The sequence below is a fragment of the Diabrotica virgifera genome, chromosome 1 (assembly GCF_917563875.1).
Source record: "Diabrotica virgifera virgifera chromosome 1, PGI_DIABVI_V3a".
Lineage (NCBI taxonomy): Eukaryota > Metazoa > Arthropoda > Insecta > Coleoptera > Chrysomelidae > Diabrotica > Diabrotica virgifera.
This window is the reverse complement of record NC_065443.1, coordinates 280299536-280327432: the sequence shown is the minus strand read 5'-3', so window position 1 is coordinate 280327432 and position 27897 is coordinate 280299536. Positions and strand designations below refer to the sequence as shown.

Here is a 27897-nt window from a genome sequence, read left to right as displayed (position 1 = left end):
CTGTCAACGTCAAAGCAAAACTTTTTGCATACTCAAAACCAAAACAAATGGTGAAATTTTACTCATAATAATCCTTTCGTTGTTTATGTTTTAATGTGATACTTCGATAAATAATTTAAAATGGGTACAGATAGAAAAGTAATAAGCGTAAAATTTAATCAAGATCAAGGTAAATATGTGAAAGCAAAATAGCTCATAAATATTGTAGGGATTATTTTTTATATTTATGAATAATTTTTTCTAGGATGTTTTACATGCTGCATGGAGAGTGGTATAAGGATCTACAATGTGGAGCCACTAGTTGAAAAGGCTCATTACGGTAAATGCAGATAAAGGACAAACAAAATATTCAAATAAATAATTTTTGTATGGTTTCAGATATAGAAACTGTAGGAAGTGTTTCTCAATGTGAAATGCTATTTCGTACAAATCTACTAGCTGTAGTCTCAGGTGGATCACGTCCAAAATTTGCTGACAACGTCCTTTTGATCTATGATGATTTTTTGAAGAAATTTATATTAGATATTACATTTCCATCATCGATAAGAGCTGTGCGAATGAGAAGAGATAAGTAAGAGACACGTTAATCTAGTGTTATTAGTTATGATAAAGTTTTTTGTTTCAGATTAGTGGTAGCTCTTTTAAATCAAATACATGTTTTTTCGTATCCCACTCCTACTCAGAGGTTGTTTACATTAGAGACTAGGGAAAATTATAGAGGGTTGTGTGAAGTCAGTCCTTTGGCTTCTGCTGAAAAGCAATTATTGGTTTTTCCAGGACACAAGATTGGAAGTGTACAATTAGTCGTAAGTTCATATTTATTTGGTATCTGCCAAATACATTGAATGGAACCGCATTCCATTTATGCCATACTTAGCAATTTAAAAGACCATTAATTGACTTTAAACAACATTTTTGGAAGTATATCAATAATAAACGTAAAAGTTATAATCTGCCATCTAATATGTTCTACAGTGATAGTACAGGTGATAATGCTCAAGACGTAGTTAATTTATTTATTTAGTAAGTTTTTCTCAACTACATATTCTAATTCTAAAGTTAATCAGATCCCAATTTTTAACTATCAGCAGAGTGTAAATGTGAATAATTATAGTATCTATTGAGCTCTCAGACATAATTGATAGTGTTTTAAAGATACCTTGGAAATTATCGCTTGGACCAGATTGTTTGCCAGCTTATGTTCTCAAGCATTGCATTTTTACTCTCTAAAACCTATTTGCTACTTATTTAATTCCTCATTGAGTACTGGCATCTTTCCTGATTTTTGGAAAACCAGTTATTTAACACCAATTTTTAAGTCTGGTAATAAAAATGATGTTGAAAATTATCGAGCGGTTTGTAACCAATATGTATTACCCAAACTTTTTGAGTGCCTTGTAAATAACTTTTTGACATGAAATTGTAAAGATATAATTGATGTTAGACAACATGGCTTTTCTAAAGGTAAGTCTACATGCACGAACTTAATATTGTATACTAATTTCATTGCTAATTCAGTTGAACAGAAGGGTCAGGTTGACGCTATCTACGCAGCCTTCTCTAAAGCCTTCGATAGAGTTAACCATGATCTGCTTATTGCTAAATTAAAAGTCTATGGATTTGGAGGTAAAATAATTGAGTGGATAGGTAGTTATATATCTGCTAGATGTCAGTATGTAAAATATGGAAATTGTTTATCTCAACGAGTATCTGTAACCTCAGGGGTCTCATATTGGGCCTCTCGTATTTAATATATTTGTTAATGATATATCCTCAGTGATTAAAAGTAGTAAATTTCTAATGTTGCTGATGACCTTAAAATATTTCGAATAGTAAATAACCTAGTTGACGCCTCTTTGTTACAGAATGATATTAAAAGCTTAGCTAGTTGGTGTGAGGTAAACATGCTATACTTAAATATAAAAAAAATGTTTTAAAATTACTTTTGGAAGATCAAGAGAGTTTGTAAATTATGATTATTGTATAAATAATGTACCATTAGAGCCACGTCATAATATTAAGGATTTAGGTATAAATTTTGATTCTAAATTAACTTTTAACACTAGAATGTCGGGCTTAGCATAACTACCTAGAAAGCCGGAAGGGATCATTTTGGCCCCACGTTCTTTAATCAATTAAAACTCAGTTTAAAGAAATTAAATCAACTCATCTAGACGGTAGAATCTAATTTTATTTTTTACTTTTATTGTTTAACACATTCGCTGCCCATCAAAAACATTCGGAACACTATACAATTTGCAGTTTTTGATATTTGCCACACATTGCCTTGTTACAACCATGGCAATGATTTGAAGTATGATTTCCTTTACAAAATATTTTCAACTGATATTTTTTTCGTTTTTGGATAGTAACAGTGATAGTTGTTGGTAGACCTGGTGTTGCTAGACGTAGTTCCAGATTTCGGGAGACAAGGTATGGGGCCCATAATTCTTCACACAGCCGAAGAATAAACTTACGGAAACTGAGTCTACTTCCAGTTATTTCTTTATAAATAATCCATGCATTTATTGCTTCCAAGTCAAGAGTATGATAAAACACATACATAGGCCATTGTCTGAAGTTGCTTTTGTAGTATAAAGACGCGTCATTTGGTCCTCTACACCAACAATTGCATCTTTGTGTTCACTTGTGTTCGCCAACAATTGTATCTTTATTATGTAGATGATCAGTACCAGTATAAGGGTAACCATTTACAATAAACATACATAAATATAATTTTACCCATTCGACAGGAATTTGAAAGAAAGGATCGTCAAATTTACCAGAAAACGATAATAACTTACACGGGGCCAATTTGGCCCCTTTAAACTTCTATGGTAGATTTGTTAAAAAAACCATTAAATAAATTTAGTAAACAATATTTTTTTGTTTTAAATAAGGCTTTGTATCAAAATATTAAAAGTCATAAAATATGAAAATATTTTTGCCCCAAATAAAAAAACTACAATAACTTTAAATCGCAACAGGGGCCAAATTGGCCCCTCCGGCTTCTAGTGTTAAATATCACATTAACGAAACTTCAGCTAAAGCTTTAAAAATGTTGGGATTTATTCTAAGAAACTGTAATCAGTTTTCAGTACAAACTTTAAAAATGTTATACTTTAGTTTAGTTCGATCAGTTTTGGAGTATGGTTCTCTCATTTGGTCTCCTTCATATAATAGTGACATCTACAGTATCGAGAGAGTTCAGAATAAATTCTTGAGGGTATGTGCTTACAAGATTGGTTTTATTAGACAGCAATACACATATGATGATATATTGTCAATACTAAATATCTCACCACTACATCATAGAAGGTGTCAAGCGGATTTATGTTTCCTTTTTAAGATTATAAATGGATATGTTCAAGATCCAGAGTTACTAAGTTTAATAAGTTTTAATGTTAATACTAGAAGAACTCGGTAGCACTGAGATTTTCAACATTCCATTCCACACTACAAATTATGGTCAAAATGAACTCATTACAAGAATTTTACGAACTGCCAATGAGCAAAGCAATAGTTTAGTTATTTGGAATATCTATAGCAACATTTAAGAAAACAGTTGAGAGATTTTGAGCATTATGTAATAACTTAAGCTACTACTTTTATTGAATTTTGTTTAATTTTAATTTTGGTTTGTTTTTTAACGCAACCTATTGAACCTATGCTTTGTAAAGGTTGACGTCGTATTTTTGTAAAAATGGTATATCCGTAAAATAAATAAATAAAACATTGATGAATAAATGATGTATTGAGGAGTATGTGTTTTAGGACCTATCCTGTACAGAATTGGGGGTGTCAAGTGCTCCAGTTTGGATCCAAGCCCATAAAAGTGAAGTAGGATGTTTAGCCTTGAATCAACAGGGTACAAGACTAGCCACTGCATCCTATCAGGGAACTCTTATCAGAGTTTGGGATACCACAAGCAAAAACTTGTTAGTGGAGCTGAGGCGTGGATCAGATCCAGCCACAGTGTATTGGTGAGATAAAAATAAACAGTATTTTTCTTATAAAACATTGTTTTAATGTTGAAACTGTGAAGTAACAATTTTTTTTATTCTTTTTTTAGTATCAATTTCAGTAGGGATTCCGATTATTTGTGTTGTTCAAGTGATAAAGGAACAGTACATATATTTGCAATCAAAAATACAAATCTAAATAGGAGGATAAGGTAAGAAAAAAAATAAAATAAATGGTATTTTACTTTGAGTAATTACAAAGACAAGGTCTAAACAGTTCTGATAGCTATTTCAATTGTGATAAACTGAAATTATTCTAGGAAGCATTAGCCACTTATCCACTTATGGATAATGGAAGTAGAGTGAAATGAAATCGTGCAAGATTTGTGTAAAAACATTGTTAAAAATGGATAAACCAATGTAAAGTGTTGATTAAAATACTGCAAAATTGGGAAATTGAAGTATGTTAGAACTAGAAACTTTAAAAGCTACAAAGTGTAGCCATGGGCGTCGGTGGCAATGTGCAAGGGGGTGCAATTGCATCCCCCTGTCCAGAAAGAAAGTGCATAGCTATACATGTATAGTTATTTATTTTATATTGGTTAATAGTATAATATAGATTCAGATTCAGAAACAGGCAAAAAAGAATATAATTCTCTATTAATACATACTAAAAAAAAACTTTCACAGTGACTTAATTAATCAATCTTACAATATAAAAAAAAACAATTTGGAATCTAGTAAACAGTGAAACTGGAAGGAAAAAGAACATGTCTGATATTATTCTACATTATGATAATAAAGTTATTACCAAGTCTTGTGATATTGCTAATTCGTTTGCCTCATATTTTGCTACAATTACAGAATACATTTCAAACTCATTTTGGCACATCGTTGCCTTCTTCTTGTACTACCTCAAAAATGTGTAACAATACATTTTTCTTTTTACCCGTAACTCCAATTGAAATAAAAAATACAATCGATCAACTAAAAAATAAGCCTAGTACTGGTATTGATAACATATCTGTAAAAATAATAAAACTGATCATATATCGAGTCCTTTAACCCATTTAGTTAATCTCTCAATAACAACCAGCCAATTTCCATCCATATTTAAAATGGTAAAAGTTATTCCAATCTACAAAAAGAATGACCCTAATGATATTTCAAATTATAGACCAGTATCTGTCCTTAGCGTAATTTCCAAAGTAATAGAGAAGGTTGTATACAACAGAATGTTAAATTTTATAGAAGAATACAATTTATTAACTCCAAATCAACACTCACGGCTGCATACAGCTTGTTTGAGCGTATTTATGATGAATTAGATAGTAGAAACCACGTGGCAGGACTATTTTCTGATCTATCACGAGCTTTTGACTGCTTACACATAACATTTATTCGCAATAAATTATATAACGTTGGTTTTAGAGGGGTATTTCTAGAATGGGTTATAAATTTCTTAAGTGACAGGAAGAGTATTGTTAAAATTAAAGAATCAAGCTCAGAACCATACACGACAAATAAAGGAGTACCACAGGGATCCGTGCTGGGACCATTATTATTCCTAATTTTTATTAACGACCTACCAGATCACATAAGGGCACTTATAATATCAATATTTGCTGATGATACCTCGTTAATAGTCTGCACATACACTCGAGGAATTAAAAATGACAATTAAGACTGTTGTTGACTGCTTTATACACTGGTGTAATACCAACAGATTAATATTAAACATTGACAAGGCGGAAATTATTTATTTTCACTCATACAACTCATCTACCAATGACTATATCTTAACCATCCATGATATTGATATCAATATGTTATCTTCCACTCACTCTACAAAGTTTTTGGGTGTGTTCATGGATTGTAATCTCAAATGGTCAGAACAAGTGAATTCAGTGAACATGAAATTGAATAAAGCTTTTTATGCTATATCTAGAATTAAAAACACACTACCCATCTCGGCATTAATGAACGTTTATTATAGCCTTGCTTACAGCCACATGTGCTATAATGTAATTTTATGGGGGAACTCAGTAGATAGTAACAAAGTGTTCATTACCCAAAAAAAATTATCCGTAAAATTTTTAATTTGGATTATCAACAATTGTGTAAACCAATTTTTATTAAACATCAAATTTTAACTTTCTACTGCCTATATATCTATAAATGTTTACTTTATGTAAAAGAGGAAATCAATACATTTCCAGTAAATTCAGACAATCACTATTACAATACAAGAAGTGCTGAATCTTTACGAATTCCTAAACACAGAACAACGAAATTTCAAAATTGCTTTAGATATAATTATAGGACTGACCTTGTACAATCATTTGCCAAAAACTGTGAAAGAAATACCACTTTCACTAAATTTTAAAAAATGTTAAAAATTTACTCTTAAGAAAATCATGTTATTCTATAAATGAATATCTTGAGGACAAACTGCAGTAGCTTCATATTTTACTTGTAAAAATGTTATTTTATATATTTTATGTTTTGTCAATTTTGTTACACTATGAATATTGTATTATACACATTAATGTTTTATACTGAATTCTGTAGTGACGTATCCTATACATTTTTTTAATGTCTTAAAGGATCAATAAAGTATGACTATGATGCACCCCCTGAAAATAGTCCTGGCGGCGCCCATGAATACATCCCAATCGAAAATACTTCCACAGTTACAGGAAAGCTACAGGTGAAAAATATTTATGGTCATCATCAGTATAAACTATAATATACTATGGTTGAGGGTCCAGAACTTCTTATTGGCATAGCTAGAAGCACAGCCAAAAGAACAATATCAGGTGGAACAGATGAAGGAACTTACATAACCTTATATGGAACAATGTCAGCTTGACACTTATAGTAAAGATAGTTAGTTATCTTTGTTTCACACTCTTAAAGACAAAGAGAAACAGTGTAGGCTGTAGCAGCTTTGGTAAATAAATATGTCTTTTATTTGGCAACAGCGCTTTCCTGTTAAACTTGTAGGTAGCGAAAAAACTAATATATGAGGAAAAATTTGTTGAATTTGTTTGCCGTCAAGTTTGTACCGATGGGTTATGATGTCATTAAATATATGACGTGCATTCCTAATTGGGAACTTGCATAAATTTTTAAATATTAAAATAATATTAAAAAACATAAGGTAACCTGATCTTAAAACGCTTGCATGTAAAAAAAAACAAATATTTTTAACCCATACGCTTATTACGAGGCTTTGAAAATGTTATAAAATTCAAATTCCTTAGAAGGCGCTTGAACGTCCTTCTATTGGTCTGACGTCACGGACCACAACCGGGTTACGAGTCGAGTCCGGTTAAACGCGATTACAGTATTACGGGAATATAACATTTTCATCGTATTTAATTGGAAATTGCCAGATATTATTTGTATTCTTGCATAGTTTTACAATCAGTTTATTTAGTTTCAAAGGGCAATTTATAAATCTTTAGAAATTGGTACTTTCTAAAGTGCTTAAAACGCATAAGTAGATACTATTACTTACGAGGGTTTTTCAAATGAAAGCGATTAGGCTATTCTGGGGATTGTATAGTACATTTTAATCGTCTTTAATTGAAATGCTAAGGGTAAGTTTAATTTAACTGGACCAAATTGGGGATTAAAAATACAAGATCTTAAATATTTACTAGTTAATATAACCGATTTTGCTAATATTTTCGAAGCATTGCTTTTGCTTATGCCGAAATCATCTCCAAGAGACATACATGTGTGTCCTGTTCTTTTTAGAGTTAAAAATAGATGCATTGTTTGTGTTTTACAATATATTTCTATTAATTGAAACGTATACAATCTAGGTCTGTATTGTAACTTCATCACTGTACACTTCAGAGACAACATTTTAAATTGTTTTGCTTCCTCTTTCGCATCTTCATTACAAGAAGAATCACTTTCATTTTACCAATAGTCATCACTACCATTATATTCACTATTATCTTCAAATACAAATCGTCCTGATTCACTTTTTGTATTTTCAAATAATGTTTGCAAGTCTTTTATAGGTGAAGTTCATGCATCATTATTATGTATTTTCAACGGCGACAACCCGACTGTAACACTCCGTTGAAATTTACACTGAATACCTTTACTTCTGATTTTGATGTGAGTCTGTGTTGATGCATTACTCAGTTTTTGAGCTAAAGCTGGTTGGTTTAATTCAGGTCCTGGTTGAACCTAAGTTTGTGAAACTAGGATCACGCTGTCTATCGTTGTCCTCTAGAACAGAGTTAGATATGGAAGCGACATCTTCAAGAAGCTGACGTTTAACCCTTTTAAGGGCTGTTTCCCTCATGGGCTCAGAAAAAGTTCGTTTTCTGTCTGGTTAATAAAATATGTGCGGGACAACACCTGACTGAATAATTTTGGGACTATCCATAATCTTGAATTTATATAGTTATCCATGTCTTGTTCCAACTGCAACCAATAAACAAGTTCATGAAACGACAACTACCTATTATTTTTTCTTCAAATAGAAAATATCTTATTAGTATTAGGTACCTAATTAAATAAATACTCACATCGAAATGATCCTCACAGACATAAAGACCTTTGTTACTTTGTGAAATATTCTTTTTATCTCGCCTGTATGCCTTTAGCCATTTCAATCGACGTTTTTGGTTCTACTGGTAGAGTAAAAAAATATTTGTTGGATGTTCTGACAGTTGTGCTTTGGCATTCCGGCACTATACAGTTCTTATATTGCGCAGATTTGTTTTCCATTTTGATAAAGTATATTATACACTAAATACGATAATATAAACACCGAGCAAACAAGACAGTTATTCGACACGCACAACTTTACTAGCAATGGCAAAATGCATTCAATGCAATAGTTCACCGAACGGGCGAACGAGAACACTGTGGTTGGTGACGTCAGACCCCAGCTCGCGCTTTTGAAGTTGTTTGAAACGGAAATTTTGGGCGCGGAACTATTATCAGTTGTTGTACGTACACTATTCATTGTTAAGATGTAATATTTTGAATATAACATTTTTAAACATTAATTAACAATTTTATGCAAAAATATTTTTATGTGCAAGTTCCCTATTGTTTGACTTCTAGTTTAACAAGATCTTTTTTTAGCATACCTAGTGGAATTCTAGGAAAATATGGAGAATCCCAATGGGCACTGGCCAACTTCATAGTACCTCCCGAATGTGCCTGTATTTGTGCATTTGGCCCAAACAGTTCTGTTATTGGTAAGTACAGTATTAACTGCCACATTGGTCCTATAGGACCCACACTGATGTTTCCTCAGCAGTTCACATTGCTCTGATGGGGCCAACATATTTTGTTTGCCAGGTTATATTGGTTCCATGGGGTCAACACATTTTCTAATAGCTGCTGGGTCGTTGGAGCATATTTAACTACAGTAGACTCGCGATTATCCGAGTCTCGGTTATCCGAGCCCCTCGGTTAACCGAGGCAAAAGTCATATTTGGTGAGTTACAACTTCCAACCTTGGCGCAACATCGCCGCCTCAAAAACAGGAATGAAGCTTACGCAAAAAGCAGTCAAATATTTTTTTAAACAGTAATATTGATGAGTTAAATGTTTTTATCTTTTATAGACAGTAAAAGTTATTAGTTTTGTGATTAAAATATCCACAGTTATGGTTATTTACTTGTTTTTCTATCAACATAACCAATCTAAGTGTTAACCGAGTTTTTCCATATCCGAGGTAGTCACGGTCCCAGATACCTCGGATAATCGCGAGTCTACTGTACCTACAATTGTAGAAATGGACCAACATAGCATAAAAGCTATATGCCGCACATACAATTTCTTAGATTTTTTCATAATGAAAAACGTGGTCCCTATTGAATCTACTTTTTATTTTTGTTCAGTACATATTAGCGTCCATGCTCTTCACTCCTCTTCTTATAAGTTTTTGCACATCTTTCTTTTTGAAAGGTATTTGGTGTAAGTATGTGTGTATGCAAATTTATGTCTTCATTGTTTGTTAATAGATGCTTCACTATCTGTTTTTTAAAATCGGTCACTACAGATTTAAAATCAACTACTAGTCTGGACTGATTATATCGGAGAATAGGCCATTTTTGGGAAAAGTTATTTACCAGCAATTTTATTGCTGGAATCGAAGCTTATGATTATATATATTAATAATATAGGTATGCAAAATCCGCAGATAGTGTGCTACTTTTTTTATTAACAAAATGGCGCCTTCAAATCGTATTTTTTTCAATTTTTGCTCCATAACTCGGAACATTTTAACTTCACACCAAAAACACCTTAATAAAAATTCACCAAAATTAAATTCTGCATAAAGACATGTTTTTCCCGATCTGCTCGGACGAAAATTTTCCTCGGAAAATGCGGGTTTCCCCAACAAAATCTTTAAATTTCAAATAAAGTTTTAGATAAGTAATTATCTACCAATAATTAAATAACTCGGTGACGTAAAAGCTTTCTTGATTTAGATTATAGTTCCAGAAGCCGGTGAAAATTAAACGAATATTTTAGCAACAATTCAATTGTTAATTAATAATTTGCGGTCGCAATAGTAACCAAAATAATTATGATACACTGATCAAACTTTGAAATTTTATAAAGATTAGATGCCTATTTAATATTTTGTCGACAAAATATAAATTTTTAATTTTTTTGAATAATCTTTAAATGTTTAAAAAAATAGTTATAAACAAACGTTTCTCAGAAAGTTTTTATTATATTCTAATTTTAAAAAATAGGTAAAATGCGTATTTCAAAGATCTTGGAAATGAATGCTTTAAAACTTTTTTGCAACCATTTGCAAAAAAGTTATTAAACAGCAAAGTAAACATACGATATCTACGTTGTTTATAATTTTTTTTTAATTCTTTCAAAACGTAAAAGTGAGTTTAAAGTACAAGCTAATTACTTACAAAAAATATCGATTATTAGTTTAATATTTATATTTTAATTAAAGATCACAAAATATTTTTTTTTGTAATTTACACGCGCGAAAGTAGACTAATACAGTACCGTAGCTAAAATTTTCACTCGAAGCGACGCGACGACCGCCGCGCGACGTAGAGTAGTTAATAAATAAAATTATGTATTATAACCCGTCCACGGCTCTGTATCAAGCTTACTTTCGCGCTAAAAATTACAAAAAAAAACATTTTTAATCTTTGATTAAAATATAACCATTGAAATTAATATTTGGTATTTTTTGAGAGTAATTAGTTTGTACCATAAACTCACTTTTAAGCCTTGAAACAATTAAAACAAATTATAAACAACGGAGTAATCATATGTTTATTTTGCTGTTTCATAACTTTTTTGAAAATGTTTGGAAATTTTTTTTAAAGCATTCATTTTCAAGACCTTTGAAATACGCATTTTAAGTATTTTTTAAAATTATAATATAATAAACAATTTCTGAGAAATTTTAATTTGTTTATAACTATTTTTTTTAACATTTAAAGATTATGCAAAAAAATGAAAAATTTATATTTTGTCGACAAAATATTAAATAGGCATCACATCTTTATAATCTTTCTAAGTTTGATCAATGTCTCATGATTATTTTGGTTGTTATTGCGACTGTAAATTATTACTAATTAACAATTGAATTCAGTCTTATTCGTACCTTCGAATCGATCGCAGGCTATCGTTTAAAAAGAGAACCGGATTCATCAATTTTTGTTGAATTATTAAAAACTCGTTAAAAATTTAATACTCGATAAAGATATAATTTTATAGTCCAGTGAATTTTTAAATAAACAAATTAAATTGGTTCCCCCATTATGGGGGAACAAAGTTCATTAGGGACGTCCTCTCAGACGAAAGACATAGTGAATAGTGAAGATAGTTTAATGGAAAATAATAGTTTTGAACCTAGTGCTACTTTGCCGATAGAAAAACAAAAGGATATTAAATATTTCAACTTGATCTCAGATAAGTACAATTTAGATAATATTTGGGTTTATATTGAAAAAATTGGGAATGAAACTGGTATTTCTAGATTGCACCCTATGGCGATAGGTCACCTACTATTTAAGACCCTGAAACTTACACATATTAAAGAGATAAAAAGCATTGGCCGTAATCGTATAAAAGTTTTGCTGTCATCACGTTTAGAAGCTAATAATCTTGTCAAAAATAAATTATTAGACGCTCAAAATTTAAGAGCTTACATTCCAAATCACTTGTTGGAAGTTAAAGGGCTTATAAGGGATGTAGACACCCAATTTGACATTAATTATCTCATGGAAAACATTGAATCTACTTCCAAAGTTTTAAATATTTATAGAACAAAGCGTAGAATCCAAAAAGAGGAAACAATTGAATACGTAGATAAAAAAACTATAGTTGTCACCTTTGAGGGTAATATTCTACCCAACTATATAGGTTTTAATAGAGTTTATTTTCCGGTAGAACAATTTATTGGTAGGGTCGTTCAATGCTATCGATGTTTGAAATTTGGTCATGTGTCAAAGCAATGTAAAAGTTCCCAGGAATGTTGTATTCAATGTGGGCAAACTAAGACTACTGATCATACTTGCGATAAAGCTATGTATTGTATACATTGTAAAAGTAATGAGCATGTCACAATATCAAAAAAGTGTCCCTTTTATGAAAAACAAAAAAAGGTTAAAAGTATAATGATCGAACAAAAGACTACTTTTTTAGAGGCAAAACATTTGTGTGAACTATCATTTTCTGGTGTTATGAGTCAAAATTACTTTTCTTTGCTTGAAAATAATGAACAAGAATTTCCTTCGCTTCCAAAAATTAATAAAAATTCTGTCTCCACTCAGCTAGGCCCACAGACCAATAAAGCGCGCCCTCTAATATCTTCTCAATTGAACAATAATTCACATGCATCTGTAGGAAAGAAAAGGAAACCAAACTCTCCTATCATACAATCTCCTATTCATAAACCTATCTTTCCCTTTACATTTGGACCTGCCCAGCCTTTACCGGCTAATCCACATAAACCCAATTATAACAAAGTTGAAAATAAAAATCAGTTGACAAAAACAATAACAAATTTTATAATGAACCTCTTGGAACATATTCGTTCAATTGAAGATATAAAAACGTTAGACGATAAGACCATAATTAATGAATTAGAACAGGTTTTAAATACTGTAAACAATAATAGCTTCTAATGGCTGTACAAGATATTTTAAAAATTGGTCAATGGAATGCTAGATCTATTATGTCAAACAAAAACAGTTTAATGCAATACGTAAACAATAAACAAATTGATATTTTACTAATTAGCGAAACATGGTTTAAAAAAGATTCTCATTACAGTTTTAATGGTTATAACCTAATAAGAAGAGATAGGAAGGAAGACCGGTTTGGTGGCGTTGCGATTCTTATCCGTAACACAGTAACCTTCAGTGAAATAAAACTAAATTATAACTTTAATTCTGATATTGAAGTTTGTGGCATCAAAACAAAATTTAAAAATATTGAACTCAATATATTATCTATATACAAACCTCCTAAATGTAAAAGTACAGTATGTGATTGGGCAAATATATTTTCACAGGTCACTGGTTCAGTAGTTATAGGTGGAGATTTCAATGCGCATAATACGATTTGGGGATCTAATTATAATGATGCAACTGGAATACAACTTATTAAAACTGCAGATGACTTAAATTTTACAGTAATTAATAATGGAGAACCTACCATTTTAACTAAACCAGATCAAAATAAATCAGCTATTGATGTTACTTTCGTTACAGCTGATCTAGTCAATAAAATTAATTGGTCTATACATACAGACACCTTGGGATCGAATCATTTTATGATCTATATGGAAATTACCGACATTCATTTACCTGAAGAAATTATTCCTAAAAGTAAATGGAATACAAGAAAGGCTAATTGGTCCATGCACGAAATTTCAGCAGAGCAATTTTTCAATAACTATTACCAAATGGAAAATACGTCGGACAAATATAATTTTTTAATTGATTGTATAAATTATGCAGCTCAACTATCAATTCCACAATATAAAGCTTATAAAAACAAAATCAGAAATTCTCCGCCGTGGTGGAATACAAATTGTGATAACATTATCAAGGAAAGAAAAGAAGCACTTTCAAATTATAAGCAAAACCGTAACTTTGAAAATTACTTAAAATGCCAAGAGAGCATGGCTAAAAGTAAAAAAAAAATTAAAGGAAATAGCTAAAGAAAGTTGGAAAAACTTTGTCTCAAACTTAAACAAAAACACTCCTTCCTCAGCATTATGGAATCAAGCTAGAAAAATCAATAGAAAACCAATTACTAATCGAACATGTCTTAATGATACATTAGTCGACGAAATTTTTGATCAAGTTGCTCCTCCATCAGTCCAATTACTAAAAAGCTACAGCTATGCTTCAAATGAACAAAACCATTTTTTGCTAGAACCGTTCAACATTACAGAATTAGAATATGCTCTTAAAAATCGGAATAACACAAGTCCAGGTTTGGATAATATTAAATATCCCATGATACAACACCTTCCAAAAATAGCTAAACTCTTGCTGTTGGAAATATTCAATGAGATGGTCAAAAATGGGAGTTTAGTTCCTCAATTTCAAGATGTCATTATAATACCAATACTGAAACCAGGTAAAAATCTCAACGTGGCACAATCATATAGACCTATATCTCTTATGTCATGCCTTCTTAAAACAGTCGAACGAATGATAAAACAGAGATTGGAATGGTGGTTAGAAAAAAATAAATTACTTCCCAACCTTCAATTTGGGTACAGAAAAGGAAGAAGTACTTTAGACGCCCTTTCAACATTAGTGGTAGATATACAAAACACATTTACAGACAACAATTATTTACCTGCAATATGTATGGACATAGAGGGTGCATATGATAGAGTCTGTCTAGATATTTTAGTTGAAAAATTAGTCAAAAATTTCCAAATACCAGCCCAACTAGCAGGAACAATATATAATTTTTACTCATGTAGAAAGATATATCTCAGAGCACATAACAGTAGTCTGATAGGTCCACGATACAATAACTTGGGGCTGCCCCAAGGATCAGTATTGAGCCCTTTGTTGTTTAATTTGTACACTGCTGATCTACATAATAGCCAAATTGAAAACTGCACTTTGAAGATTATACAATATGCTGACGATTTTCTTGTATACTCGTTTTCAAAAAAATATGATAATTGTATACAAACATTAGATAAAATGCACAACTTGTCAAACAATTGGTTCCAACAAAATGGATTTGAAATTTCCACAAACAAATCTAGTGTTTGCATTTTCACACGACACAACTTACCAAATATTGATAAATTACAATTAAGCAATCATGAGTATAGTTTCCAAACTTCTATCAAATATTTGGGGATGATACTTGACCGAAAACTAACATGGAAATCACATATTGAGTTTATGCTAAACAAATGTAATCAAGGAATAAATTTTTTAAAAGCAATTTCAAAAACGTGGTGGGGAGCAGATGTTGAAACATTATTACTTTTCTACAAAGCTTATATACGATCAATCATAGATTATGGTTGTGTACTCTATGGCTCTGCATCTGATCGGGCCCTAAGCAGAATCGACGTAACACAAAATACAGTTCTGAGGATTTGTTTATGTGCTATGAAATCAACTCCAATTAATGCGTTACATGTCGAAGCTTTAGAGATGCCACTGAAATATAGAAGAGAATATCTAAGTAAAAAATTTATTATGAAATTACAACATAAAGATCCTCCCCTTCATTTAAAAATAAGCAAATTGAATGAAGCTGATCTGACGAATAAATACTGGAAACACAAGAATTCACCTCCACTTTGTGAAGCTTTTCGCAGTATCTCAAACTTTGATGTTACTTCAAACCCAGACGAAATCTTAGACTTTGAAGATTTTCCTTCATTATTACATTTGGTAAAAGTAATTAAGCCAAGTTGTCATGAAAATGCAGCTATCAGTCATAACATCTTAAGAAGTATCTTGGACGTTTTTTCGGAGTCTATAATTATCTACACAGATGCGTCGAAGTCAACGTTTGGCACTGGATGTGCCTTTTATGTCCCATCAAACAATACAGAAAAAATGTATAAAATAAATAATGCTTTCTCAATATTCAGCGCTGAAGCAATTGCAATTTATGAAGCTTTATTATATTTTATGAATACAGAAAATAAGTCTACAGTAATTGTTTCTGACTCACTTTCCGTACTGACAGCTATTCAGACAATAATATTTCCAAGTCATAATTTAAAGAACTATATCTTCCAAATTAAAAAAATACTTTATGAAATCGATAAAAAACGAAGAGAAGTGCATTTCCTATGGGTTAAAGCACACATAGGTATCACCTGTAATGAACATGTTGATTTATTAGCAAAAAAAGCCATCACACATGGACCGTTAACCGGACATAAACCTTCTAATCCAGATATATGTGCAATTGTCAAAAATGAAGTTAACCAACAATGGAGTCGTACATGGAACGAATCTAGCAAACATAGTTCCTCTCAATACGCTATGATTCAACCTAAAGTGCCTACTGAGTACTGGTTTAAAAATTATTCCGTTCCCCGCAGATATATTACTTCCATTATTAGAATAAAATTTGGGCACGCCTGTTATCCTTTTCATTTGGCGAAAATTAACATTTTATCTTCAAATCTATGTTTAGACTGTCAAAAAGAGGGAGACTTAAATCATATATTTTTTGAGTGCTCAAAGTATACTCAACAAACTAATAAACTAATTGAAAATTTATTAAAATATAATATATTTCCACCTTATAATTTATGTTACCTACTTTCTCTAAATAGGAAAACAATATATGACTGTTTAATGGAATTTATGTGTAAAAGTAAAATCAACCTTTAAGCATTATCCACAAATGATTATTTACCTTTGTTTTATCCCATATGTATTTACCTCCTATCCGCGACCTAGTCTAGTTATGTCTAAACGAAATGTCTTGAAGGGTCCCTAGACGAGAAGAAGCAAGTGACCCTGTCTTATTCCTACCTTAACTCCTGAATATAATAATTGTAATATTAACAACCACCTTTACGGTAACGTTTCCTTATCTTTCTTATTTTTGTTTTGTTTTATATTTTTGAAATGTATGTAGATTTTGAAATACACTTGTTGTGACTGGCTGAGTGGCGACAGCCCATGCCAAAAAAAAAAAAAAAAAATTGAATTGTTGCTAAAATATTCGTTTTAATTTTCACCGGCTTATTACCGGCAAGTTATTTAATTATTGATAAATAATTACTTGCCCAAAAAATTTATTTGAAAAATCGAGATTTTGTTGGGAAAACCCACATTTTCCGAGGAAAATTTTCGTCGGAGCAAATCGGGAAAAACATGCCTCTACAGGGTGATTGGTTAGTGCGAGGAAGCTCAGTAGATCTGTTATAGTAAAAATTACAAAAAAAAGTTATTGACAAAAATTGTAGGCAGCTTTAAACTCCACATTTTAAAATTAGTTACAATCTTACAGGGTGTTCCATAAGATGGTGGCAGACCAAACTTATGTTTTTTTAAATGGAACACCTTGTATTTTATTTTTAATTTGAAATCTGCTTCACTTCCACATCACAAAAATGTAAAGTTTTATTATGTTATACCGGGTATTTAAAAAGTTATAACCAATATTACCTGAAAATCGTATCAAGTTTAACTCCCTGTATAATTAAAAAGGGGTATAGGAACATTGATCTATTGCAACCATAGTTTTTTAATAATTGTTAAAAATTATAAAACATATTCGTTTTCATAATATTCGTTAAATCAAATACAGGGTAAGTCAAAATGCAAGTACATTATTTTCTTGGTAATTTTAAATAGAACACCCTGTATTTTATATTCCTATCGAAAAGTACTACTATCGAACTTCAAATTTTATGAAGTACTCCCTATACCTAAAGTTATCAGTTTTCTAGATATTTTTATTTTTCCATCAAAGTATTAATTTGGTAGATATTTTAACGTTTACCAATAATTATTGTGAGTTGGCCATTATTGATTTGTCAGAAACTGACAGTTTGACATTATTATTTATTAATTCAGAAACGAAATAACGACACAGAAAAGAAAACAATTTATTTCAAATAAAATTTATAAAAAATAACCGACGGAAAAAAAAATAACACATAGAAAAATAAAAAACGACAGTAATTTTAACTTATCTTACTTAAGTAAGGTGTTCAAAATGACCTCCCAAAACATCTATGCATACTTGAAAGCGGTCATTGAAAGAGTTGCTTACATTATTAAGCATTTGTAAAGAAATATTTTGAAAGGCAATTCGGATTCTATTTTTCATATCATCCCTTGTTGTTGGAGGTATTTTGTATACTTCGTTCTTAACGTAACCCCAAAAAAATGACTCCATTTTATTGAAATCCGGTGACAATGGAGGCCACTTTACCGGTCCATCCCTTCCGATCCACCTTTCACCAAACTGATCATTAAGTTCACCACGTACTAATTCATTGTGGTGCGCAGGAGCACCGTCATGTGGAAACCACATTTGTTCACGTATATTAAGTGGAACCTCTTCTAGTAATATCGGTAACTGATTTACGATAAAATCTAAGTAAATCTCACCATTTAAGTTATCTTCAAAAAAAAATATGGTCCTACTACATGGTTACCGACAATACCTCCCCGCACATTTAGAGACCATCTTGTTTGACTATGTGTTACTATGTGGTATGGATTACTTGTTGAATCTTAGTGAAAGTTATGTCTATTAACAGAACCGTTTCGATGGAATGTAGCTTCATCACCAAATAGGACATAATCAAAAAAATCTCTGCTCATTAATTTTTTCTAAGTCCCATTCACAAAATACTATTCATTTGTGCTATTCTTGGTGCTTTTGAATATGATAAGGGTGCATCTTGTTTTTAGATAGAACGTTTTGAACAGAGTAGTAACTAAGTTCTTGTTCATTGGAAATACTCCTTATACTTGTGTGTGGGTTTTCTGTATCTGCCATCAACACACTCATTTGGTTTTCCTCTGTCACACTAGTTTTTGTTCGTTCATGTTTTTCATAATTCACTGAACCAGTGCGGTTAAATCGATCTTTCAATTTTTCAAATGTATCTTGTCTAAGTTGTCGCCTATCTGGAAACCGTTCTTGATCAATTCTAGCTGATAGTAATGAATTTTTATTGCATTCCCCCAAAATCCAGATCATATCTACCATTTTTTCATCAGTAGTAAAATTCATTATTGCCAATTTAAATTAAATTAATTACTGAATTACTAAATAATAATTATTGCTAATTTACGGTGTTCCCCAATACTGAATTAATAAACAATAATATCAAACTGTCAGTTTCTGACAAATCAATCATGGCCAACTCACAATAATTATTGGTAAACGTTAAAATACCTACCAAATTAATACTTTGATGGAAAAATAAAAATATCTAGAAAACTGATAACTTTAGGTATAGGGAATATTTCATAAAATTTGAAGTACGATAGTAGTACTTTTCGATAGAGATATAAAATACAGGGTGTTCTATTTAAAATTACCAAGAAAATAATGTACTTGCATTTTGACTTACCCTGTATTTGATTTAACGAATATTATGAAAACGAATATGATTTATAATTTTTAACAATTATTAAAAAACTATGGTTGCAATAGATCAATGTTCCTATACTTCTTTTTAATTATACAGGGAGTTAAACTTGATACGATTTTCAGGTAATATTGGTTATAACTTTTTAAATACCCGGTATAACATAATAAAACTTTATATTGTTGTGATGTGGAAGTAAATCAGATTTCAAATTTAAAATAAAATACAGGGTGTTCCATTTAAAAAACATAAGTTTGGTCTGCCACCATCTTATGGAACACCCTGTAAGATTGTAACTAATTTTAAAATGTGGAGTTTAAAGCTGCCTACAATTTTTGTCAATAACTTTTTTTTGTAATTTTTACTATAACAGATCTACTGAGCTTCCTCACACTAATCAATCACCCTGTATGTAGAATAGACCGCGATAGTCGTGACGTCAAAACGTCAAAAAAAGTTTTCCAAACACGTTGTGTCTAGGTACACGCTAAAATGTACGCAAATAAAGAAGTTAAACTTCATTAAGCTAGTGACTATTTAGCGTGGGCAGTGACTGTATATTTTGATACACGCTATTTTGATATGTTTAGTGTTTGTTTGATAGAAAAATATTTGTTATGACCTTTAATTCTACCCATTCTACCTAACTTTTTTATTTGCGTACACGTTAGCGTATACCCTAGACACAGCGTGTTTGGAAAAATGTTGACGTTTTGACGTCACACTATCACGGTCCATTAAATTGGGGTGAATTTTTATTTGAGTGTTTTTGGTGTACAGTTAAAATCTTCGGAGTTATAGACCAATAATTGAAAAAAACACGATTTGGGGGCGCCATTTTGTTAATAAAAAAAGTAGCATACTATCTGCGGACTTTGCATACCTATATTATTAATATATACTATTGTGTTTTCAAATTTATCAATCAAAAGCAAAATGAAAATTAAATTAAATATTTTTTAAATAACGCGGGCACATAAATTTTATACACCCTGTATATTGAGCTGTAAATATTTATTACAATTTAGTTTGGATGTAAGTGGATTTCTCTTTTAATGAGCTTTCCGATGAACCATTAAAGACTTTTGTGAATAATTAAAGTGAAAAGGACGATGTATTTAGATTTAAAATGGAAATAGATTGTTTATTACGAGAACTATAGAATCCACAGGTAGAGGTAATTATCAATTTCTAGAAGAGTGGTTTTAAAAGAAAGTTTGGAATTTTAATCTTTGTTTCAACCCGAGTAAATATTGTAGGTTTCTCCGAAAGTAATTAGGATGGTCGGAATAATTTTGAAAATGACTGTTTGTCGAATGGAAAAGTCGATGTTTCTGATTCTTGGAAATGTGGAAGGGGAAAAGTGGATTGGATGATTGAGAGAGTTTGAAAAAGAAGTCAGTATGTTATTTGGCAGCGCTGAGGAGCGGTCGACGTTTTGGTGGATAAGTAGTTAGCAAATACCAGTGGTTGTTTGATAGTGGAGAATAGTGTTGAAAAGTGGAACGAGAGACAGATCAAATTGAGACGAAATACCTCTTTGATTCTGTATTATTGTGAGAAGGAGAGCAGAGAATTTTTGGAGTTTTGTTTGAATCGAGTACGTGTCAAAAGAGGCCCGGCTTGTTGGAGAATTGGTGCTGGTATGCTGATAGTTTTGAAGCTGGAGAACGGAGAGGGCTTTGATGAGTAGCCTTTAACATAGTCAACGAGGGGGAGCTGTTTTGGGTCACGAGAAGACATCAGAGTGAGTGAAGCAAAAGGTCAGTCAACTTATGTGAAAGATATTTTTATGTTCGGAAACTAAAATTTTGAGTAAAAGGCATATGAATTAAAATTCCAATATTTCTAAAAGTAAATAGGAAGTATAGCTAATCTTGCGAATACATAATTTGTTTTGTTTAGTTTGTTTTACCAAAGTCATCGGGAACAAACCGATAAATTGTTTTTTTTAACTATAATAAATTTAAGTGGTAAAGATTTCATTAGCACATCTGTGTCCACAGGTTTTAGATTTGATAGATTTTAGAGTATTGATTTTGACAAATAAAAGACAATTCTGTATGTTTATTTTAATATTTTGCTTTATTTCTTTTCCCTATTTTATCCCGATTAGGATCAACTAAGAGATACTGAACCCACGAGAGAAGATAAGTATAACGTGAGATAATTTAGATTTTTTTTAATAGTATAAAAAGGCACCCTGAGATTTTTTATTCATTTTTATGTATGATTTGCGACAATTAAATAATTAATCAGATAAATAATAATTAAGATAAAATTAATAAGAAGCAGATCATAACAATACTTATACTGCGGACTTTGCATACTTTCTTTGTACTTTACTAATTAGACCAGCGCATTATAACCATTTTTTTTTTCAAAATTTAAAGATTATGCAAAAAAACGAAAAATTTATATTTTGTCGATAAAATATTAAACAAGCATCTCATCTTTATAATCTTAATAAGTTTGATCAATGTATCATGATTATTTTGGTTATTATTGCGATCGTAAATTGTTAATTAACAATTGAATTGTTGCTAAAATATTCGTTTAATTTTCGCCGGCTTCTGGAATTACAATCTATACCAAGAAAGCTTTGATGTCACTAAGTTATTTAATTATTGATTAATAATTACTTACCTAAAACTTTATTTGAACATAGAGATTTTGTTGGGAAAACCCGCATTTTCCGAGGAAATCGGAATTCCGGTGAATTTTTATTTGGGTGTCTATTAATCTATACCAAGAAAGCTTTGATGTCACTAAGTTATTTAATTATTGATTAATAATTACTTACCTAAAACTTTATTTGAACATAGAGATTTTGTTGGGAAAACCCGCATTTTCCGAGGAAATCGGAATTCCGGTGAATTTTTATTTGGGTGTTTTTGTTGTAAAGTTACAATCTTCGGAGTTATAGAGCAATAATTGAAAAAAATACGATTTGTCGGCGCCATTTTGTTTATAAAAAAAGTAGCACCCTATCTGCAGACTTTGCATACCTATATTATTAATATATAGGATCTTATAATTCGATTCCAGCAATAAAATTGCTGGTAAATAACTTTTCCATGAATTTTGCTAATTATTAGCCCAAAGTATACTGCTACTCCAGGGAAACAAGGCAAAAATATACCATGTTCGGGACACTTGAGCAGCCAGGTTGCAAATGGGTTTTTTGGGTACTATATACCTAATACATTACACATACAAAAATGCCCGTCACAGTTCGGACGAGAAATTTAGTTATTAACAAATAAGTGTCAAAAATGGCAGTTTTTTCGTTTAAATCGCTACGGGTAAAAATAGGGTAATTAAATATCTTATTTATACTGTTATTCTCGTATTAGATGAGCCAAGGTTTAAAATGGCAGTTTTTGAATTTGGGTCCGATCATTTGTTGCTTCAGAAATTGCAAAATAAAACTAAAATTTCGAAAATAAAAAAATTGCTATAACTTTTGTGAAAATGACCTTAAGACTTTCATATTGCACGAAAAGTTGAGACAAACAGTCCGTATAATTCACAAAAAGTTTTAAGACGATTCGTCAATTAGTTTAAATTTTATTCAATTTGTTTATCCCGATGAGCTTTTTTTTCGCAATATTATTGTTCAGAAAATAGTAATGTAATAGCAATTCTGTGAAAATCACATGAAAGAAGAAAAGTCCTGATTTCAAAGTGTTTAAAAAAAATCATTAAAAAGTCATTTTTATCATTCGGAAAACATTTTACTAAAGTAGGGTCATTTTTAGTTCATAAACAATTTGAATAACTTTGTTAATATTGACTGTAGATTAAAACTACTTTAGGATTTGAAAAGCAGGTATTTTTATACGAATTTTCAAAAAAACGCTTTTTGCCTAGGTTAATTACAGTCAAAGTTAGCCACTTTTTTTATTTAATTGACAGCTACTTTGTTTATAACAACTAAGCAACCCAACTAGTGCCATTTCGAAGTTTAAGGTATATAGTTTATGTGTAAAAGTTTAAGTAAACTTTAAACTTCAACAGAGTTGTTAATAAAGCTTTAAAAATGACTTTCTAACGAAATCGATTTGTGGTCGGTGGAAATGAATTATTAAAATCCGTGCACTCAAAAAATGAAACTGATTCTTCAAACATATGCTGCGATTAATATCTCCAGAGCTTGTTGATGGATTTTGATCATAATTTTTTTAAATTGTATGTACTCGTAGTCTTGTAGAGTACGTTATGTACGTAAATCTCCACCTAACATTTCAAAATGTTAGGGGGAGTTCCCCTTATCACTCAGGGATATGAAAAATAGATTACATTCGATTCTAAGACCTACCGAATATACATATATAATTTCATAAAAATCGGTCAAGCGGTCTCGGAGGAGTATGACAACTAACACTGTGACAGGAGAATTTTATAGATGTAAATATATAGAAGGGTATTAACAAATAGGGATTAGTGATGGAAAAGTGTAAATTAAGGGTTGTACGTATTTTTTAATCCTACATCATATAAACTTAAGATAGACAATTTTGTCCAAAAAAATAAAAAAAATGTCAGGGGGGCAAGCCCCCTTATAACTTATGGTTATGAAAAATAGATTAAAACCTATTTTCAGTCCCATAGGATACACTTGTAAAATTTCATAAAAATCGGCCAAGCCGTTTCGGAGTAGTATGGTAACTAACACTGTTACAGGAGAATTTTATGTATATTGAAGTAACTGTGAATTAAATAATAAAAGTGGCTAACTTTGACCGTAATTAACATAGGCGAAAAGTTTTTTTTTTAAATTTGTGTAAAAATACCAGCTTTTGAAATTCCAAGGTAAATTTACTCTACAGTCAATATTAACAAAGCTATTCAAATTGTTTTCAAGCCAAAAATGACTCTACTTTAGTAAAATGTTTTCGTAGTGACAAAAATTACTTTTTAATGATTTTCTTCAATAATTTGAAAACAAGACTATTGTTATTTCATGTGGTTTTCACAGAATTTCTATATAATTATTATTTTCTGAACAATAACATTACAAAAAAAAGCTCTTTGGGATAAACAAATTGAATAAAATTTAAACTAATTGACGAATCGTCTTATAATTTTTTGTGCAGTATATGGACTCTTTGACTCCACTTTTTGTGAAATATAAAAGTCGTAAGGTCACTTTCGCGAAAGTTATAGCAAATTTTTTATTTTCGAAATTTTAGTTTTATTTTGCAATTTTCGAAGCAACAAATGATCGGACCAAAATTAAAAAACTGCCGTTTTAAACATTGGCTCATCTACTAAAAGAAGAATACTATAAATAAGATATTTAATTATCCTATTTTTACCTGTAGCGATTTAAACGAAAAAACTGCCATTTTTGACACTTATTTGTTAATAACTAAAATTCTCGTCCGAACTGTGACGGGCATTTTTGTATGTATAATGTATTAGGTATATAGTACCCAAAAAACCCATTTGCAACCTGGCTGCTCAAGTGTCCCGACAAAAACCTTATTTCCCTGGAGTATGCTTTGCCTTTATTATAGTCTAATACCACTTTGGGTTTCATTTTAGCTTGTCGATTACATGCCAACTGTTGCATGCCATTTTCATGTTTAGATGAAAGTATAAAAATATTCCTTTTGTCTCTCTGCTTGGTGATGGCTATTCCATCCTCGTTTTCAAAAGAAATAATTTTTCCTCTTTTGTTATGTGGTACTGGACCAACGTGCACAACTGTACTAACTTACCTCACTGGGCAGCGCTGCCCAATGGGACCAACGTTTTTTTTATATCGTGGCCCACAATGTAAAATATGCAGGGTATACAAAAAGGTAGGTCATAAATTAAATCACATATTCTGGGACCAAAAATAGTTCGATTGAACCTAACTTACCTTAGTACAAATGTGCACATAAAAAAGTTACAGTTACAAAATGAAAATAGATTTTTTCCAAAATATCGAAAACTATTAGAGATTTTGTATTGAAAAGAGACATGTAGCATTCTTATGGCAGGAACATATTAAAAACAATCAGAGTGAAATTTGTGCACCCCATAAAAATTTTATGTGGGTTTTATTCCCTTAAACCCCTCAAATTTTTTGATGTACGTTCCAGCTAAATTATTATTGTGGTATCATTAGTTAAACACAATGTTTTTAACACTTTTTGCCTCTTAGTACTTTTTCAATAAACCAGTTTTTATCGAGAAATTTTGAAAATTTGTCAAATGCAATCACATATTATGTATATATTATGGTTAATCACGATTATAGAGACCTGGTAATAATATCAAAATTTATTTATAACTTATATTTTTAGGTATATTTTGAAACATATCAAAAAAGAAGCCACATCTAGATAAAAGGTGGCTTATGAATGAAGAAAAAATACTAAGAGGCAAAAAAGTTTTAAAAATACTGTGTTTAACTACTGGTACCACAACAATCGTTTAATTGGAACGCACACAAACATTTGGGGGGTTTAAAGGAACAAAATCCCCCATAAAATTTTCATATAAACATATTTAAAAAAAAGCCGCATCTAGATGAAAACTGGTTTATCGAAAAAATACTAACATGTTTAACTAATGGTACCACAACAATAATTTAATTGGAACGTACACAAAAGTTTGGGGGTTTAAGGGAACAAAACCCCATAAAATTTTTATGGGGTGTAAAAATTTCACTGTTATTTAAGATGTTCCTGCCATAAGATAAGAATGCAAGATCTTCGTTTTCAATAAAAAATCTCTAATAGTTTCGATATATTGAAAAAAATCAATTTTCATTTTGTAACTTGGACTGTAACTTTTTTTTATGTGCACATTTGTACTAAGGTAAGTTGGGTTCAATCGGTCTATATTTGGTCCCAGAATATGTATGTGATTTAATTTATGACCTGTCTTTTTGTCACACACTGTATATTTGGCCTAGTGGACATATATTAAAAATATGTCTGGCAACGAATGTATTACCTAAAAACACAGAGATTAAAGTATTTAATTTTTTAAATTTTTTATTTTTAGCTGTATGTATAGATGGAACCTTTCATAAATATGTATTCACAGCTGATGGTAACTGCAATAGAGAAGCTTTTGATGTGTATCTGGATGTCTGTGATGATGATGAAGAGCATTTTATTTAGATTTCCCTCATTTGATTGGGATTATTTAAGTTAAGAATCTGATAAACTTCTAGTGTTTTTATGGTGCTAATAACTAAAAAATGTATTCTTTTAATTATACCTGATAAGTTTGTAAATAAATATGTAAAAATTGATAATTACCATTGTTTTCTTAGTAATCATATATTTTAAGTTTTGTTGATGTGGGTAATGAATCAAGCATGTGAACCACACTTTCGTAAGATACACTCAGTTAAACTATTACATTCGTGAAACATGAAAGGTAAATTATTTTCACGATCAAAATAATTATGATTGTGAAAATATCAAACTTTTGCAATTTTTGCTCCAAAGCTTTATAAACGGCAGCTTCAATTTGTACACCCATGGTGTGGCTTTTAACCCATTAGTGCCCAGATTATTTTTTCGCAGTTTTTAATGTAATGCTAATATTTTTTTGGGAGCAGCTTTATTAGAAAACATAAAAATTAATGAATTTACGCATTCGGATTTTTAAATCACTCAGTATATGATGTTACATATATGTAACGCTAGGAGCTGACGGGTGCACCCCGGTGCTTGAATTATCGGAAACAACAGGCACCTGTAGTAGTATTCCTTTATTTATTTCAATCAAACTGTCTTAGCATTGTTTAAAAGAGACTAAAAGACTATTCAAAAAATTATTTTTTAAACAATGGGCTTAGTCTTCACTATTCTAAAATAACAACATCGGTCCGATTGTGACTGTATTGTGTGTAGTACAGTCTTATATTGTTCGCTTCCGTTTGCTTAGGTTTGTGTTTACGTGTTTTTAGTAATTTATATGTGTTTTGTGCATATATATTTCATGTTATTTCAATTATAAAGGAGTTTATCTGTAAGTATACCGTATTTTATTAATTTTTATCATATTCTCCGGCTAACCCGGATTTTCGATAACCCGGATCGGCCGCGGTCCCGATTAATCACGAGTTATCGAGGTTCCACTGTATATCAACAACTGATTTGTTTTCAAACAGTGAATACTCTACTCAGGAAATTGTTTCTCGTTATATGTGAAATCTCCCGAAACCCAATCCCGGGCTGCAGAAATTTTTGGATATGCCATATGAGCAGGTGCAATATCGATATCATTGTCAAAGAAATGTTATATACTGTCGATTCTGACTGTTGAATGAGAATATCTTCTACAATTATAATTCCATCAGCAGTTCTAACTTCTGCATCGGCAGGT

The 27897-nt window shown here is 31.0% G+C and overlaps 1 protein-coding gene across 1 annotated transcript; it reads left to right on the top strand.

Annotated features, from left to right (window-relative positions):
• Window positions 1-4: 4 nt before the first annotated feature.
• Window positions 5-26818, top strand: LOC126879122 (WD repeat domain phosphoinositide-interacting protein 4-like). The gene is made up of 8 exons (XM_050642075.1): window positions 5-169; window positions 245-319; window positions 379-571; window positions 626-806; window positions 3775-3983; window positions 4073-4174; window positions 9081-9196; window positions 26563-26818. Exons 1-8 carry the CDS (start codon window positions 121-123, stop codon window positions 26679-26681), a joined length of 1044 nt encoding a protein of 347 aa, XP_050498032.1. The 5' UTR covers window positions 5-120; the 3' UTR covers window positions 26682-26818.
• Window positions 26819-27897: the final 1079 nt, after the last annotated feature.

What these genes read in the sequence shown, in the direction of transcription:
- LOC126879122 (XM_050642075.1), top strand. Translation starts at nt 121, where the DNA reads ATGGGTACAGATAGAAAAGTAATAAGCGTAAAATTTAATCAAGATCAA. An exon ending in TTGGAAGTGTACAATTAGTC is followed by an intron (nt 807 to 3,774) that starts GTAAGTTCATAT and finishes TATGTGTTTTAG; the next exon opens with GACCTATCCTGTACAGAATT. An exon ending in CCCAAACAGTTCTGTTATTG is followed by an intron (nt 9,197 to 26,562) that starts GTAAGTACAGTA and finishes TTTTATTTTTAG; the next exon opens with CTGTATGTATAGATGGAACC.